The sequence below is a fragment of the Diadema setosum genome, chromosome 12, assembly GCF_964275005.1.
Source record: "Diadema setosum chromosome 12, eeDiaSeto1, whole genome shotgun sequence".
Taxonomy (NCBI): domain Eukaryota; kingdom Metazoa; phylum Echinodermata; class Echinoidea; order Diadematoida; family Diadematidae; genus Diadema; species Diadema setosum.
The window spans coordinates 10,087,942-10,107,280 of record NC_092696.1 but is presented as its reverse complement, the minus strand read 5'-3'; the positions used below and the strand labels follow the sequence as shown (position 1 = coordinate 10,107,280).

Below are 19,339 nucleotides of genomic sequence, written 5' to 3'. Positions count from 1 at the left end.
GCCATAAGAGTGCGCATAAAAAATAGATAGTTAAGTCATATCACACATGAGCGCACAAGGGGCCCATGCAAACGTAAATTGCGTTGGAGTCGTAAACACGTACAACAATATTAGTATGGAACTGATGTAAGACCATGGAGCTACCAAGACGTTTCTCTCTATCGGGACGCACAAAACTGTACAGAACCACACCGTCTTGATTTGGCAACTTTTCAAAATGTGCGACTATCTGTTCAGCCCTATTAGTATAGAGTCATCCATGTATGGTTGTCGGTCTTGCTTTCTGTTATCCACTTTGCAAGGCGTTAGTGTGTGTGTGTGTGCGTGAGAGAGAGAGAGAGAGAGAGAGAGAGAGAGAGAGAGAGAGAGAGAGAGAGATCAGACAGAGAAGGGGGATATCCAACCTTGCAGAGCGGATTACAGCTTTTCGGCAAACTTATTCAGTATAAGCAAGACACTATTATATTCGAAGGTTACACTTTTAACTAGGGATAGTACAGTAACTGAGATGGGGCTTCAGTTGTTGGTGTTTTTGTTGTTGTTTTTGTTGCTGTTGTTGTTGTTGTTGGTGGTGGTGGTAAAGGTTTGTGGCGTACGTTTCGTGTGCCGAATATCTGTCACGTCTGTACGTGCGGGTTTCTGTATCTTTTTGGCTTGCTTTCGTTTTCCTTTTCATGAGGGGTCCCAGGTCCGGCGTCAGTAAAACGTATACCTCCCACCTGATTTCCATTTATTTATTTACTTACTTATTTTTGGTGGTTGTTGTTGTTGTTGTTGTTGTTGTTGTTGTTGTTGTTGTTGTTGTTGTTGTTGTTGTTGTTGTTGTTGTTGTTGTTCTAAGTTGCATCTTCTGGACAATCCGGCTCTGTACGTTAAGTAGATTTCTCAGCCTCGAGAGGCCTATAAGTCCATTCCGTGACAGAACAATTACCTGTAGTTGACTCCTCTAAATCCAATGATCGATAAGATCAATAGGGTAAAGAGGGAAAAGGAGAAGTCGAGCGGAGAAAACATATAGAAACAAAAAACAAAACAGGTGAACAAGACTATAACAGCAGAACAAAATTATGGGTTAACAACGGACGAGGGATAAGGGCTGTTCACAAACAAAATAAAACATGCACGTTATGTTAAATCATCATGCAACTAAAATAAAGATGGGACTATCACAAAGCGAAAGGAAGCGCATATTTTAAGGAATATAGATAGGTTAGATGTGAATGCAACGAACAAAACTATAACATAACCGACGGAAGAAATAAAGTAAAGCTATCAATGAAACAAAAATAACAAACCATAACATGATCAGAAATTTTGTGTTTTATCAGTCTGTCAGTGCTCTGATGTGAAGTGTTTTTAATTAGTTTTCCCCTCAAATTTGGCATTGTTATTGTTTTCATCTGACGTTCAGTGGCGTCGTCATACTGTACGTCCGTGCATGCAGCCCGGGGAAGTTAAAGGTACTGTATCAGACGAGAAACTGGATACCCCTACACTTCCCGAAAGATTCAAATTTCCCCTCCCCTCCCCTGGACTGTTTGGCACATACTGTGGGTTTTCTTCTTCTTCTTCTTCTTCTGCTTCTTCTTCTTCTGTTTTTTTTTCTTTACGACAGGCCCAAAAAAAAAAAGAAACAAACAAACAATTCAATGACTTATCACAGAAGACGGGGCTTCAGGTTTTCCAACTTAAAAACTTAAAAATTATTCTACCTTCTTTTTTTTTTTTTTTTAGATAATGAGCAATGAAAGAGCATAATATTCAAAGGGGAGCACAAATTTTATTTGATATCAATTTTATTGGTTTAAATTGTTGAGATATTTAAACAAAGCGATCCTAATAAAAGGTGGAACCCATCAATTGATTTTTTTATTTTGTTTTTGGATATTTCAGCCATTTCAAAACAGATCTTTTATCAAGTAAAAATTGAATTCCTCTTACTGTTTATTTTTAATGTATAGTTTCCAGACATTCAAATTTCTTATTACTCTACTACCTCAAAATTCTCTCCTTGTACATGGATGAGTACTGTTTTATTAGGAAGAAACATAATAAATTTTGAATTTTACGCACGTCTCTATGGGGAATTATTTACCCGTGTGAGCCCTATACCCCCTATCAAAAGTACTTAGTGTTTTTTTTTTTTGTTTTTTTTTTTGTTTTTGTTTTTTTTTTTTTTTGAGACGGCGCACCCAAAGTCTTTTTTTTTTTTTCTCGCGTGTCAGTTCTCGGTGTATCCATTGAGGTCAGTGGGCGTATCGTGCCACAATCCGCGAGTGTCACGCCCTCTTACGGCTTGTAGCGTACACTAAATCGCCGTTACCAGACCAGTGTCGAGTACAAAGAGTCCAAAAGCTAGATTATAGTTCAGCACCTGTCCATGATTTTTGCTTTAAACTTGTGGACTTTGTCGTTGACTTATTCTTGGATTGGGGAAAAAACACAGATTGAGAATTTGGATTGGTGAAGAAATAATGAAATTCTTTATCAGCTGCTGGATTTTTTACTTGCAAGATTGGGGCCTTAATCAGCAACAACAACAACAACAACAAATCATTAATGCATTAGCCATAATGGTGCAGGATTTTATATCAAGATACCATACTTTTATAAGTAGAACGAGTGGATTGCCGTTATGGAATTATTTCATAATAAATGCATGGAAAATATTTCAAAAAGAAATCATTAAAAGCAGAAACTACATCATTATCAATGGCAAAAATGTCTGAATTCCCAGTTAGCAGTTAAAAATCTCTTTCCGAGTCCCTTGAGGTTACGTTCAGAAAAAAAAATAACTAAAAGTAACTCTTTGAGCAATGAAACAACTGCTTTTGACCTGAGGATCTAGGCTTGACATACTAATTACAATAATAGATAAGGAAATGGTCCGAAATATCGGATACTTCAACTACACCGCCGAATACAGACATAATAATTAGAAAAGATTATTGTCCATCAACGGGAATGATGTATCAGTTACATTGGTGAGTTTTCTAAGTAACGGTATAAAAGCAGATACTCTATGAACATCAAATCTTGAAAAAAAAAATGGTATCAAAACCGTGGAGAAGTCCATGAAGACCCCTATAGTATGACAAAAGTTATTAATGGCTTTTGAGACTATAAATAAAGGAAGGTTGTGTTTGCTTGGGATGTATTGTGTTTTGGCAGAAAACAGAAAATGAACCTCTAAAATATCCAAAAGTCTTGAGGAAACAATTATTGTTCTAATAATTCGAAATACATTAAGAGCGTAACAGGCTTACATGAGGCCTCCATCCATTTCAAGCTTAATCGCTTATGATGGTGGTCTCCGGCATTCATTGATCTCTGTTGTTTACTGAAAAAAAATACTGTATATTTTATTCTATGTTTCTGTGTATCTACATTGCTCAATGCAATCACCTATGTGTATCTATTTACTGTTATCGATTTATTTCACTGCACCTGTTATTCTTTGTTCTTTGTACTTTTTAAAGTTTGTATTCAAATTGCATCTGATTGAATGCAGAAATAAAAGCAAACAAACAAACAAACAAACAAACATGGCATATTTTTGTAAATAATATTTTTTTTTTTTTCCAATTCAAAGTTTCTTTGGTGCGTAAAGGTGATAGGGTTCGGTCTGGCCCACTTATCTACAATAATATTCTTTATTGTAACTTTGTCATAGTAATACTCTAATATTGATAATACCTAGTTGTTGTTGTTTTTTTTTTAAATGATAACGTATTTCCTTCCTCTTCCCATGCATGATTACTCTGCCACATTACACAGAATGGTTAGGCCCTACATTGTATAAATAAAAAACAAGTGCAGAATTGATACAAAATATCCTTGTAAACACTTTATTTTTGTGCTAAATTCATTGTTTGACTGAATTGAAAAACAAAAGCAAGCACTTCACACAAAGTCCATTGCAAATACTTTATTTTTGAACTAAATTCATTGTTTGACTCAATTAAAAAGAAACAAAAGAAAACACTCGAGTACTTGCATCTTCTCTCGCCATGTCTTTTGTTAGTCGCATTAATATCACAGAAACATGCAAGTTATGCTGAGTCATGTAAGGGAAGGTGCATTCCAATGTCTTTTGTTAAACATTTCAGTACCTTAGCAATGATTGACAGATGAGGTCATCTCAAGAACATTGGTTTGAAAGGATTTTTGTGGGCGTTCCCAAGTAATCTGAAGAAAAATAGAAGAAAAAAATCGTTAAAAATATATGGAATGTTTCTAGATATTTGTTTCACCGCAAAATCAACATGCATTTGGATTTCAGGGCCCCTTTAATGGGATGGTACAGTATTGGTGGAGATGAGAATTGGGCTTTTAAGTTTTTGCAAGATACCGAGAAAACGCTTATGAAATAGTACAGAGCATACAATTTTAAGAGGAATTCAAAGTTTATTTGATGAAAATCGGGTTTGGAATGACTGAAACATCCAAAAACAAAGTAAAACAAAGCGATCGTAATAAAAGTGTGGGTCCCACACTTGTTAGAATCTCTCTGTTTTGGATATCTCAACCATTTCAAAACCAATTTCCATCAACTTTGAATTCCTCATGGAATTACATGCTCTTTCATATTTCATAAGAGGTTTCTCATTATCTCACAAAAAATGTAAGAAACCTGAAATTAGGTCTCAATCAAAACTATACCATCCCTGTTTTTTGATTTCAGGACTGCGCATCTATTGTGGACATCATGTCTGAAAAAAAAAAAAAAAAAAAAAAAGTTCTCGCACGGTACGGGTGGACGTGGGATGGCCATAAAAGCTGGGGATATGGTGATTACTCGCATTCAAAGATCGTGGTACGTGTGTGCGATCTTTGACGATCACCCACACTGGATGGACGATCACCCGATAAATCGGCCCAGCTGGTCTTTTCCTTGTATGTCGTCGGCGTCGGCTCGCCGGAGCTGGAGCATGAGTGTGTAAAAAGAGCAGAGCAGAAGGACAAGGTTGGAGTTCGCGATAACAATTTGGCTCAATAAGACTTTAAATTGAGGTGAGTTGCGCTAATGAACTGGGCGTCTGTGATATTTTTGCAAGAGACGTATGAGGCTTAATGAAGCAAGCCCGCTTCAGTCCCACTCATTAATAAACGTGTTATCGCAAGCTTCAAATGACTGGTACGTGGTACTCAAGTGGTAGGTAGTGGTGGCGATCTCCCCTCGGCTGTAGCTATACACAGCCCAATGCTTCGCACGGCGTCTGGTCGGTTAACTTCCCTCGGCTCTAGTCTAGTGTCTAGATAATATCTAGATACCTAGTGGCCAAATTGTAAAGGAAGCCTGTGAACATCGGGGAAGGTGAAACCAGTCTAGAATCTACGGCCAAATCGTGATATTGGTCCCTCTTATTCTGCGTGTGCGTCTCCATGACTGAGCTCCACTAACTGTCCAGTGTTAGGCACTATCTATGTGCAAAGTCTAGCTATGGAGGTTGAAAGATTGGTCCCCGGCTATGACGAAATGAATGGCAGTGAATGGAGTGGTGGACTATTTCGCGATAATGCCAGATGTAAATTTACTTGGCAGCTAGTCCAATTCTTGATATGCGATGCAATGGATGAAAGTTGAGTAACAAACCTAACTTATGCTGGCTATGATCATGTGATGATACCTGAATGGTGAAGCTGGTGAGTGATGGACTGTTAAAATATGGCGTTTTGGGGTCATAAACCTTGAGCTTGGGCAACCTTACTGGCCCTAAGCTTCACGGGGTTACTGACTGACTGTTGTAAGTTTTTGCAAACGTTACAATGTGCAAGTAAAAAGTTTACAGGAAATTTACTTGGCGGCAAATCTGAATATGTTGAAGCAAAGGGAAGGATGACCTTGAGAGTATGTGAAACTGGTAGTTGTGCTGGACGTTTGTGCAGATATTTAGATTCTACACTGTGCAAGAAAAAAAGTCTCATAATGTTACACTGTTTTAGATAGTGTCACTGTAACAGACCTAATATCGTTCAATAAATTTAATTAATGATTGTTCAAGAACATGTATTCAAGCTGTATTAGATATTGACATTGGCGAGGTCAGACCTTCTTTCTTTGTCTTGGGCAAAACCTACTGAAATATTCAGAAAAATCATGAATTCGGCCCCACCGCTGCACCTGTGCATTAGCAAGCAAGGTTAGCTTAGGGTGAGGGCTATGTTAGGATTGTAATTGTGGTTAATTTGGCCGTTAAATTAGTTGGGGGACATTAGGAAGTCCTCCCCAGAATAAAAGGTTGATGACTAAATTGATGAAGGAAAAAATGGGAGAATGGAGGACGAAAAATGCTATACTTTGGAAGTCAGCCCCACCGCTGTATCAATCTCGCTAAACGCCATTTGGCGGGGCCTCATTCAGGAGTATCACTGTGGAAGAAAGCTCGCCGCTGTGCTTATGTACCAATGAATGCCACAAGGTCATGACGGGGCTGAATTCATGAGTATAAACAGGCAAGCCACCATAGTATTTTATAGTACGGACACGCAGTAGTGGGGCCTATTTCACGAGTATGCCGAAGATTCTATCTCCCGCGTATAAACATGATCATCTTGGCTGTGTCTTTGCTGTTCTAAATGTTTTGAAATCTGTGTTGATGGGGGGGGGGGGGGGAGGGGGGGCTCCAATTAACAAACCTTAGATGCACAGCATAATAAACTCCCAACACTGGTTGTTGAACCCACTGAGGATGAAGGGATATGCTATAGAATGCATTTCCCAAACTTCTGACTGAGTATACTCGGGAATGGTCTTGGGATGAGTTTAAAAGAACCGGGCTACGATAACATTGCCATCACCCACATGGGAGGTACAATGGCAAATCACGTCCTTCAATCTACAGTACTGTTGGTAAATTTTATTAATTCATTACTTTTTGATGCCTTGTCAAGGACAATTAGTCAGTGTTACCAAACGTGCCAATTACAGTCAGTTGATGCACATGTAAATGAAGTTTGTCCTATTAATAGTGCACTAAATACAGTTCTTTACATCACAGATTGGTTAACCAGCAGTCGGCATGAATCCTGACACGTATGCCTTGTGCGAGAAACTCATCCCTGCAACGTACGTCCAGCAGGGTTGCGAGTCCCGGCGCGTTCGAGAGAACAAGATCAAACATCTCATTGAGCAGCGCAAGTGGCCGGAAGATGGATGGGATGATGAGGTGATAGAACTGCTGCTGAGGGAGCTATCCATTATGGACAGCAACAATTTCCATGGCAACTGTGGGGTCGGCGAGCGGGAGGGACGGCTGTCATCAGACATGGTGCGAAGGAGGCACTATGGGTAAATACACACCAATGCATTGTCCTGGGCTCTGCTATGAGCTCATTACCAATTTAGGAATTATGGCTAAGATTTTATCTTGTTGGGGGGGGGGGGGGGGGGGTCGCTGACTCTTTACTTCTCACACTGGCTCAAAAACATGATTTTTGTCTACAAAGTCTTTGCAAATGGAGTTTTCTCACCGTATTCATAAAGATATGATTATTTTCACTTTCATAGGCTGAAACCAATTAATTCTAGCATAATTATGCTTGAAATAAGTTCTGTCATAAATTTTGCAAAAAAAAAAATGCTAAAACAAAAGGTTAAAAGGTCTACACATTGCTTTCAATTACAGCTTTGTAGAAATCATTAAACATGAGGAACTGAACCTCCCACTCCAATGTGTACTACACACTGATTACAATCTGTATCCTCAGTGTTGAAATTTGAATCATACTTTTGATATTTTAATTTGCTCTCATTGTAATAGTTTTACTTTTGATCACAAAGTTCTCTGCAAGATCCAAGTACAGCATTCAAAAGGTACGGCCGAAAATGCTTGGTCTCTAAATTGGATGGGGCAATTCTGCATGTTACGTTGTTCTCTTTGAATTCAAAGGTTGGCACATGGAATTGGGCGATCTGGAGACATCACCGCTATCCAGCCCAAGGCAGCTGGTTCCAGCATCCTGTCTAGACTCACTAACTCTATGGCACTGGATGTCATTCGAATGGCAGGTGAATCAAAGCAATCTGAAGACAGGAAAACTTTGGGCACGGAGTACTGTTGCCAGATCACACTTCTTTAAATGCCTTGATCTAAATTCTGGGAGATATTTTCAAAGTAGGAAGGTGTTGTAGATACCACCCAGAAGTGGTTTTTTCTTTTTTACTGAAAAAAAAAAATTCACTTTAAACCAGATGTATTTACTAGTATATCTTTTTGAGTGACCAATTGTTAATGTATGTTTGTATGTTTTCTATTTTACTTGTTTATGTGACAGTGTGTGTGCATACGTGATAGAGAGCACATTATACAAATTACACCTGTAACTGGACACCTTTCCAGTACAAATTGTTTGCATACAAATAAGTGGGATGTTTTGTTAATTAGCGATTTCCATCTAAAATGTATTTCACCGTCAACATGCTGCTTTCTTGTTTTACATGTATGTCATAGGATGAACAATATTTTGAGCTGAAATGACCCTTTGTTTGTTTGTTTGTTTTTCAAATTTTAGGAGTGAGGAGCGCTGCATCTTGCTTTGTTGTTCCTATGGCAACAGGGATGAGTCTGGTACTGTGTTTTCTCACCTTGCGACAAGTGAGACCGAGGGCACGCTACATCATCTGGCCCAGAATAGATCAAAAGTCTTGCTTCAAAGCTATTGCCACTGCCGGCTTTGAGTCTATTGTGATTGAGAATTGTTTAGAAGGAGACGAGCTGCGTACGGATGTTGAGGCTGTGTCTGCAAAGATTGCTGAACTAGGAGCAGAGAACATCCTCTGTGTCTACACCACAACGAGCTGCTTCGCACCCCGAGTGCCGGACAGACTGGAGGAGGTTGCTGCTGTTTGTAAGGAAAAGGACATCCCCCATGTGGTGAACAACGCCTATGGTGTGCAGTCCTCCAAGTGCATGCATCTCATTCAGGAGGCGGGACGAGTGGGCCGCGTGGACGCTTTCGTCCAGAGCACCGACAAAAACTTCATGGTACCTGTCGGGGGATCAATCATCGCAGGATTCGATCGCGAGTTTGTGGACAGAATCAGCCAGTTTTACCCTGGGAGGGCGTCGGCAGCTCCATCAACGGATCTGTTCATTACACTCCTTTCTCTCGGCTCCTCTGGCTACAAGAAGCTTCTGAAGGTAATGTGATTCAGTTGTATCACTCCTTCTCATTGGAATCTCTCTCTTTCATTTGAATTTTCTCTCCCCTTCACATTCTATCTGTCTATTTCGGTCTCTCTGTATCTCAGTAGTATGGTTGCTGTCCATCTCTCTCTCTCTCTCTCTCTTTATACTGTTACGCATTTTGGTTCAGATATTTGATGTAGCATTTAATATGTATACAACATTACATGTTTTTCATTGCTTTCATGATCATTGTACAAATCTATGTAAAGGATGTCTCGCTAACGCTATTGCAAATTACTAGTTTAGTTAGCCCAATCTCAATTGCTGTGCATACAGCGGAGTTCTCTCTTTGCCCTCTTGCTTTGTTCTTCTGGCCTTCACCTGTCCATTCTGGGCTTCCTTCGCTTTGACCTTGCTCTCACTTCAGTACTTTTTCTTTGTCCCTTCTCATTTTGACTTGGTCTTTCAGAACTCCTGCCTTGCTCTCCTAAGTTCAGCTTTGTCTTGACTTTCAGAGTCCTTGTCCTCATCCTTCGCCCTTACCTCTCACTTTCCTTCAGCCTTTTCAGCTTACTCCCTTCACCCTTAACCCTAAAAAGACTGGGCTATTTTGGTAGCTTGAAAGACTGGGGGGGGGGCCTAAAGGGCCCCCCCTTAAGATCTCGGCCGTGGATCGCGCGATCGCCGCGAAAATTTGCATAATGGTAGTGTGCAATGTAATCTACAAGGTCGTATATGGTCAATTCCAGCGTAACGGACATGACAATCAGACCACTTTTTTGTGATTCAAACCATCACACAGTGAAATTGGGAGTCTCCAAAAGTTGCTAATTGAGTTTATCAGACACATTTAAGTATATGGAACGTACACTGAAAATTTCATGGAAATTTATCAAGTGGTTGTTGAGAAATTGCATTTTTAGCGAGCGTAACGGACATGACGCTAAATGGACAAGGCATTTTGATCTACTTACCATTATGAAAATTCCTGTGAATTTTTGGATAAGATGCAGCTGGTTTTGGTCTTGATTAAACCTTTAGGTCATGCTTTACTCATAAAGTCCTAATTTAGAGTAGTTTTACTGTTCATTCTTTTTTAATAGTTAAAAATATTGCGTAACGGACATGACACTTCAAGTGTAACGGACATGACAGTTTTGTCCACTTTTTGTAAGCTAAGAGAATTTTTTTATTACAAGGTATAGCAGATATTCAATTGTTGGCATAGTAAGGTTAGAACATAGGGACACACATCATAACTGCAATCATGTAATATTTCTTATATTTATATCATTTTAGGGGGGTTAGTCTTTGTATATATTTACAAAACAAACAAATATAAAAAAAATTCGCTCCTGCACCAGCTAGCTACAATTAGTGACAAATTTCCAGTTACTACCACCCACCATAGCAAAACAGGACATATTACTATCTTATACTGTGGTTATTTTTTTCTTAGTGGCCTAATATTTGATACTTAGTATTATACACTAGCGTAACGGACATGACACCCTTGTAAGGTGAACCATATTTTCACTTCTTTGTTTCAAAATAAAAAGATTAAAATAACTGCACACTGCTAACTACATTATGTTCTTGAACAAAACATTAAAAAGTCCTTTTATTGCAGGTTTCAGTGATCTAACAGCTACTCTAAAGCACATGGAGTACAATGCCCAGAGTACCACAATGGCATACATGTACAACACAGAAGATCATGTCTCCATATCTGCGGATAGGCAAAGAAAACAGAACAAACCAGAACCAGATCTGTATGAAATAAAAAGTTTGAATACAACATCATTAAAATGAACTCAGGATTGCATCAACTTTATGCAATGAAACAGGACCACAAAACTGTTTGGTACCACTATCAAATAATGTTATCATCTGAAAGAAATAAGGTATGTAAATTTTATTTCTGCAAAGTTCCTTCATTTGGCATTAATGTCATCCTTGGAGTAGAATCATGCTCTGTTATCCAATCTTGGATAGACTATTGTAAAAACTTCCACTGCTAGTACCAGTACTTTATCATTGTCAACAAATGGTTTATTTTCTTGGCTAGAAGTGTATGATCAAGCCCCCTTTTTTTTCTGAGAATTTTCACAACATATACCGGTAATCCATTTCCATGTAGAGTGGTCACCTGGGCAACAAAGTATTTCTTGTTTTCTTCACGGCAAATTCAACTCGTACAAATTGTATAATCAACTTCTTGCTTGCTTAGGCTTGCCAGAGTGGTGTACTGGTTACATTATTCTCACCAGCTTGTGAGTAGGACTTTTTGAAATACTGGATGCTTTCCCTACAAACTGGTTGTAAATGATTATACAGTGTACCTTTCAGTGGATAAACATCTTCTCATAGCATCTCAAAATTGTGCTTTTTGTACGATGCTGTGCGCCGTCATATATACCGGTATATCCCTTGGCATAGAGGTACATCTAGTTTAGTTGTATTGATGAAATGGATAGGCAGCATTCAGAACGACTTTCTCTGACGATGGAGCTTCATGTACTGTCAACACGCTTAATAAAGAAACAATTCCATTCTCAGCCCTCTTGGCAAGTGATATCTCATTAACGTGCCACTGAAGGTGTGGATTTATAGAGTCATAAAGATCAGAGAGGTACATGTATGGATGCAGCACAAACTTTTGTTTTTAATTATGAGACAACACCATCATTGAAGACATTGATGCTGGTGACATTTGGATTCTTTGTTGTATCATCAGTGATCATGTTCATTGGATGCACGAGGATCCATTTGTGCAGGAGTTCCTGGCTGTTGTGTTGACTCCATGGCGAATATGTGTTAAATGTTGTCTACAATGTACTTATATGTAGAAAGTGCTCATTTTAAGTATTGAAGGGAAGGCCAACAGTGAAAACTCCATTGTCTAAATACTCCTTGGAATGACAGCTGCTGTTTATCAGTCAGGATTACAAGAGGTGTAACAGGGTAGCAAGATCATCTAAAATCAACAGTCTTCCAGTGGCAGAAAGCAAAGTCTGCTTGTTTTTGTTTTATTGAGTGATGTGCAGACTTAATTATTTACTCAAGTATAGAAATGTCCTACTATCCTCAAGCAATTAAAACTAATCACCACCCTGTTTCACTGAGCCACAGTGTTATTTCTGCCACTTGTCTAATATGAGGTGTCATGTCCGTTACGCAAAGCGTCATGTCCGTTACGCCATTTACAGAAAAACTAGAAGTGGTATAGAAAAGTGGTTTCCACACATGCAAGGGGATTCAATCCTAACATAGAAAATGAATTTGCAGCAACTTTACACTAATTTCCTCTTGGCTGTGAAAACTTATAGTAAAAAACGTAACGGACATGACGCTTCAAATGTTAGAGAAATCACACAACTTTGAGGATCAATGGGTCAAAAACTGATGAATGCTGAGGAAGTTGGTTGTGATTTTCCGTTGATATATACACTGGACTATAATTCAAAAGCTGAACAAGGCCTCTAGGACATATCTGGCCTGCTTTAGAGACAGGAACACTAAACTCTTTAAAAATAGCCAAATTTTTGCCTCATTGCAACACATCATACAGTATTTTCATTGACTGAGAAAAATACAAAATTTTGTAATGACAAAGATGAGACTAGTGAAAAATGAAAATACATTTGTTACTTTTTCAGAATATTTGAGAACTTAAGTGAAACTCAAAACTTCATTTTTTCACCAAAGTGAACATTTCTCATGGAATTGCCCATATTTAAATTTTCCAAAGTAGTCTTCTTTTATTTTATTTCGATTAATTGTGACCCGCTACAACAAAATGATCCTACAGTCGGGCGAGGTCGATTATTTGAATATTGCATGACACAATTCCCTATTCTTTCTGCTTTAAATTGATATAACACGTCTTATAAAAATAATCGGCTGCGGAGATATCGATGTTTAAAAGAGAGCATGTCAAGACGTCTGGGAAATCACTGTTTCGAGAAAAGCGCCCTAAAAGTTCTCCTTGCGACGCAATCACAATCAAGAGACATGCAAGTCAGCATTCACCTCCGGCCAATAGAAGTTAAGCCCTAGCAACCCCCGAAATGCTCATTCAAACACAGCGTCGGCGGTCTCCTCACCGACCAATCAGTGACCAGAATGTCAGGAGAAGCGGCTAGGCATAGCGCAACCCGCCCGCATGCACCAGTCGACTGGGCAGTGTGCGAGCTTCACGCTTCGGTTAGCAGCAGGCAGCAAACTGACCAATGAGATCACTCTGGTCGTTGTTAGGGGCGGAGCCTATGTGTGGCGCTCAATCCAATGTTCGAACCAGTTTCTGCTTCGTTGAAACGCCAAAAAACATGGCCCAGAAAAACGCAATTTTTTGGTCTTTCCTTTCATCATTTTGCTTCAAAATTTCGACAGATGATAGAAGACATGTCAGACTCTAATAATATGTCAAATTCAGAAAATCGTAAGTTTTGACCAATTTTGATGCTCTAACTTCAAACTCGATTTTCACGGCTTCGACCGTGCGCGACTTTAGGACCGTTTTGTTGTAGCGGGTCACAATTATGCTAATTTATGCAAGAAATCAGACTTTTTGATCTAAATCAGTAAATAAAGCTCCAAAAGTGTTCATTTTTGGTCTAGATATTCTTTGTGGCATTCTTAGCAAATGTACTTGAAAAAAAATTCGGTATCAAAATTAATTTCTTATTTATTTTATTGTTTTATGAATTTCTTATGTATTTCCTTGTTTTTACGACATTTTGTTTTTGTTGTTTTTTTCAGCAGAATTTGTGGCAGACCCTTTTTGAAGCATAATACTACTAAAACAAATTGATTTTAGCCATTGAGAGTAAAAATAAGCATAAATATGAACCATGTGATAAAACTCAATTTGTATTGACTTTGTACACAAAATCACATTTTTGAGCCATTTTCGGTCTCACGTCCATGTACAAAAAGTTATGTAACTTCAGAACCGTACCCCCGGGCGTAACAAATTTGGTGTAAAAATGTGCGGGAAACTCGAAAGAAAAAAGTCATAGAGCATCGCGGCGAGAGCATTGCGTGTTGCTGAGTAATCGCGCGAAATGTCGAGGGGGGGGCCTTTTAGGCCCCCCCCCCCCCCCAGTCTTTTTAGGGTTAACTCTCACTTTCCTTCAGCCCTTTGTGCTTGTTTCTTATCTTGACTTTCTCCTGCCCTTGTATCCTCTCCTTCCCTGTGACTTTGAGCTTCTTATCTATATATGCTCAAAGACATCCTTCTCCTATAATTATTCTCCGCAGCATGATAAACGTCTTTCTCGTGACCTTCATGACTGGTCCTCTCTATCTCTCTGGAACAAACACACGGGAGCTTGTTTGAAAGGGGTATATAAGACAGACTTTATGCTTATCTAAAAATGCACTTGTTTGGAGGAAGTTATCGAGAGGAAATGGAGTGAAGAGTTTGTCAGCTAAGAGTGAAACCCGTGTTTGAACAACGAGAGAGTAACCAACGAAAGAGATAACGAGTCAACCAGTCCAGAAACGGTCTTCTGTAATGTTAGCTTTATATTGTATTAGCTAGTCATAAATCCTTCACCGCATCGCATCTCTCATGCCTGACAAGACATTCTCAAAATCCATCCCTGTAAATGTGTTCGAGTGATTCTCCATAATAAACTTCTTTAAGCGTGATTTCTGCCTGATGACTGTAATTTCTCCCTGACCCTTGGCATCCTTTGGCAATACTCTTCAACATAAAGGGGAACTTTATTTTGGGACCTTCACGGAATAGGAGATATATTCTGCCCATATTCGACAAATGTAAGTCGCTGCTACAATACTTTGCAGTTTCTATGGCAGCTTGTCTTTCCCCTGCTTTTGTTTTATGAGGTATTATCCTTCTTTTCACAGGAGAGAAAAGAATTATACCAGCATCTCAGGGAAGAGCTGAGCAAGGTTGCTGAGAAGCACGGCGAGAGACTCCTGCAGACTCCTCACAATCCCATCTCCATGGCGATAACCCTCAGCAGCATCCCAGGTGATGGTGGGAAGGCAGTCACAGAGCTGGGCTCCATGCTGTTCACACGATGTGTATCTGGGGCGAGGTACTTGTCCTTTGATATCAGAAATGTGTTGCAGTAACCATATTTTCTTCACTGATTGCAAATTAGACATCTTCATGTCCACCATGGGATGCATGTGTTTGTTGTCTTGAAAGATCTATGATTGAGAAGGAAATTGTTTGCATTTAATTATGAAATTAATCTCCCCAATGAAACACAAAGATACAAGATTAACATTTTTTTTCCCTCTTTTATTTCCTCTCGCCAGTGCAATTTGGTAACTATTATAGTAGAGATTGTTTCTACCATCTTTCATCTAAAACAATATTATTGCCCAATGTGCAAAAATGTTGAAGAAATCATGTTATGCAGCCTCCATTAGAGATAGCGTAGTCCATTTTTTGTTTTTGTTTGCCAAAGAACTTTGTTTCACTCTTTCTGTCCCATGTTAGCACGCCTGGCTCAGTCAACAACTTTGCATATTTTACTCGATGCAAGGTCGCTCACGCACCGATTGATAAATCACAATGTGTCACAGTACATTGAAACCATTATAACTGTAGCTTTATCATCAACTTTACATCACAGCAATGCTCACAATTTTTTCTACAACTTTGCTGTTGCATTTCTAGCATAAATGCTTCTTCGAAAATTTGTAGGCCTGTGACAAAATAGAATGTTTTCTTGAAGCGCTCTTGTGAATGTTGTGGTACGGTCTCAGAATAATGTAGCACACGTGGAGGTTACACCTTTGCACAGAAGTCTGTATAGAATGTACTTAACCCGTTGAGGACGGACTGATTTTGCTACAACAAGCATTTCCCATAGGCACCTGCCCGAGTATACCCGGGACTCGTCCTCAGCGGGTTAAAAGCTGGGGTAACCATGCCCAGGGCTTGAGCTTTTCAATAGAAATTGTAAGTCTTGATATTTGTGACTGACATGGATGACAAATGCAGGAATTGTTTTGTCTTTGTTCCACAAGAGTGGTACCACAAGCTGTTGTCAAGGAGATCAATGGCCACACCTTCCAGGGGTTCGGCTCTCACTGCAACAGCTACCAGTGTGCCTACCTCACGGCTGCGGCAGCTGTCGGCATGACAACAGAGGATGTTGCACTCTTTATCAAGCGATTGGACAAGACGCTAGCCAAGTGGCAAGGCAAGAAGGGAGTGACCAATGGTCCTATGGGGGAGGAACATGTGACCAAAGAGGATGTGGTCAGCAGTTCTTAGGGAGAGGTCAAAATCCTCACGTTGCACTCATGAGAATTGAACAAGAGCAAATATTATGAATCTATTCATCAGTATTTTTGTATCTGTTGCTGATTAATTGAACTGGAATACATTTAAAGTGATATGATTGCTATTAATTGTACACATATCATGCTTTTCTATTGTTATCATTTTGTAGTTGATATCGTGCAATATCCAGTATTAACCCACAATAATTCTGTTTACTCCCTTGCCCAGAAGGGTTCTGTTGACAGTGTGGGATGTGATACTGGGGAACTTCATTATCAAGGGAACCTAAAAGCATTGACAGTTACTCCTGATGTTGTGTCAGATTTCTCACTGTATCAGGTACAATAACAAAGAAATACACATTTTATATTATAGAGTTGTTACCTGCAAAATTACGTTGTTATAAGAGGGTTTTATAACTTTCTGACCTCTTTATAAGAAATTTCCCTTGTGTAGCACTGAGATCAGACAATGTAGCAGTCTTTGCTCTCAAATGCTTGGGCATAACCTTGAGGATTATCTCTTAACATCCTCTCTCAGAAAGGAGTTGAGGGAATGAGGCAAAAGGCTGTTGGAAAGTGTATTCTGCATTCAATCTCAACGAAGTGTTATGAATGGACTGTGAAAAAAAAAAGGATCAGGAAATAACCTACCTTCAGTGCTGCATAGTCTCCTTGTTGCTGCACAAGGCTTCCTTTAAAAAAGAAAAGAAAAAACAACAACAAACAAAAAAGAACAAAAATCAAATATCTGTCCATGTTCCGAGCAAATCGTCGCTGGGGTGACAAAACCTCGTATCTCAAAATTGTCAAATGTTCAGGAGAGCGAAAAAACATGGCGGCCAAAGCACTATAGTGAATGGGAAAGCCTTCTCTTTGACATGTCATGGTGGCTTCATTTTTGGAGTAAGACAGTTAGGATTTGGCCAAGACATCACTTGACCCATTATTTGACCATTGAGCTAAAAAAAGATTTTTTGACATTTTTGAGATACGAGGTCTTGTCACCCCAGCGACGAAATACAGATGCCCGTATCAGGGAAATTATCCCCCCCCCCCCCCCCCCCCCCCGGCTAAATACTGGTTAGTGGTAAGGTTAGAGTAAAGGTTAGGGTTAGGTTTAGGGTTAGAGTTTGGGTTACGGTTACTAGGATTAGGTTCAGGATTAGGATTAGGGTCGCGAAGTTTTTATTTTCGTGAATTTCGCGAGTCAAGTGCTATTCGCGAAATTAAAGACACACGAAAATATTGACTCTAATCCTGAAGTGAATGTGACGTACGCGTGTACACTTCTCTGTTCAGTTCAGGACTCCACGATTGCGAAGTTAACCACTCGCGAAATCGTAAGGAATTCCCGATTCGCAAAAATTTAGACTCGCGAAATATATGGCATATACGGTATTCTACTCAAATGCACAAACCCACCCAAACTGATCAATAAATCGCCAAATACATCAGTACAGTGAAAGCATTCCATTCCTGTCACATGTAGCTCACTTTTTTTGTGGTGATTGCTTATCAAGATGTGTTCCCAACCGGATTTGCTCATAAATTCTAAGTTTCTGTCACTGTTTTGTGTGCAAAAGTCACGCCTCTACAATAATGTTAGCTATCCGTCACTTGAAAGAGAAATAATCGATTCATCATACAATTTACGTCAAAGCAAAACTTTTGATTTTCTCTGTAACTTTGCCCATTACATTTCCAGAGTAACAAAAATCTACAAAGGTTACATAGATTTGAAAAACAGAATATTTTCCCAAAGCGTGACTACATAGCTGTCTCAGAATAATGTGGCACACAGGCCGGTTTACACCATGGCACATAAAGAGTTAAAACCTTTACAGCTCCATAGAGACATTGACAAGTACAAATTCTTATCACCTTTTTTTTTAAACTCTGGAATCGATGCTGTTTTGAATCTGTGACATCCGTGGAATACACTTGTATGATGTACATGACAACTGCAATTAAACTGAAGGGTGGAGATAAATCTTTACTTCACAGTCAGTGCTTTAATACATGTTTTCTTCAAGAGGTTTTGGAACAATAAACCAATGTAAAAGATTGAATCACTGATCAGTGAGTTAATGAACATACTGTACATTTATCAATATCGGCACGGGCTTTATATGTCAGTGCATTCAAATGCATGTAATGCTCTATGTATGTGATATTTTGCCATTTTGTAATTAAATTTTTCTAATAAAGATGATAGCTTTAATGCCTTTCATCAAGTCTTCATTTGTTTCCATTGTCTAAACAGGAGATTTGAGGAGTAATTTATGTACTTCACCAACATTTTGTGTATTTTAAAGGATGTATGTGTAGCGTGTTGGGGGGGGGGGGGGAGCATGTGTGCGAGTGCATGTGTCTATTGTGTGTCAGGGATGTGAGAGTTCAGAGTTTAATCTGATTTTAGACTTTTTCTACTTTTCCCAAAAACCCACTTTTCAGACTTTTCTGCGGCTCAAATGCATTGACATGTTCACACTTAAATGCATGCATTGACATGTTCACACTTAAATGCAGTTTATTTTATTATTTTTCTGGAAGTACAGAACTCTCATATCCATGGTGTGTGTATGTGCATATACTGTATAATGTATGCGTTTGCAAATGCACCGTCGACGAATTGGGGAATCTGCGCATGCGTCGAGTGGGTCTCTCTCTTTTCAACATAATCCTTGAAGGAATTACGTAGTATAATGTATGCGTTAACTGCAAAGAGATCTGATGCAACGACATTCGCAAGTAGAAACTTCGTTTATTAGGCTGTGAAGTAATTGACTTTCTTTATTCTGGATTTTTTAAAACTTTCAGTTTAGAATATCCATCATCACAACTTCACCTTTTCACATCACTTTTTCACGGCACATTGACATACATGTACAAAACAGAAGAAAATTCTCTACCTGTATATGACTGTGTGCATGTGT

The 19,339-nt window shown here is 39.1% G+C and overlaps 1 protein-coding gene across 2 annotated transcripts; it reads left to right on the top strand.

Annotated features, from left to right (window-relative positions):
* Nucleotides 1–4,963: 4,963 nt before the first annotated feature.
* Nucleotides 4,964–16,671, top strand: LOC140235687 (O-phosphoseryl-tRNA(Sec) selenium transferase-like). 2 transcript variants are annotated; one of them, XM_072315707.1, is made up of 6 exons: nt 4,964–5,013; nt 7,002–7,291; nt 7,893–8,011; nt 8,515–9,143; nt 15,006–15,199; nt 16,143–16,671. In XM_072315707.1, the coding sequence occupies exons 2-6, from the start codon at nt 7,023–7,025 to the stop codon at nt 16,390–16,392; spliced, it is 1,461 nt and encodes a 486-aa protein (XP_072171808.1). In that variant the 5' UTR covers nt 4,964–5,013; nt 7,002–7,022; the 3' UTR covers nt 16,393–16,671. The 2 variants fall into 2 exon arrangements, with proteins under 2 accessions (XP_072171808.1, XP_072171807.1); XM_072315706.1 differs by having other exon boundaries at nt 6,987–7,291.
* The last annotated feature ends 2,668 nt before the right edge of the window (nt 16,672–19,339 follow it).

What these genes read in the sequence shown, in the direction of transcription:
- LOC140235687 (XM_072315707.1), top strand. Translation starts at nt 7,023, where the DNA reads ATGAATCCTGACACGTATGCCTTGTGCGAGAAACTCATCCCTGCAACG. An exon ending in GTGCGAAGGAGGCACTATGG is followed by an intron (nt 7,292 to 7,892) that starts GTAAATACACAC and finishes TTGAATTCAAAG; the next exon opens with GTTGGCACATGGAATTGGGC. An exon ending in GGATGTCATTCGAATGGCAG is followed by an intron (nt 8,012 to 8,514) that starts GTGAATCAAAGC and finishes TTCAAATTTTAG; the next exon opens with GAGTGAGGAGCGCTGCATCT.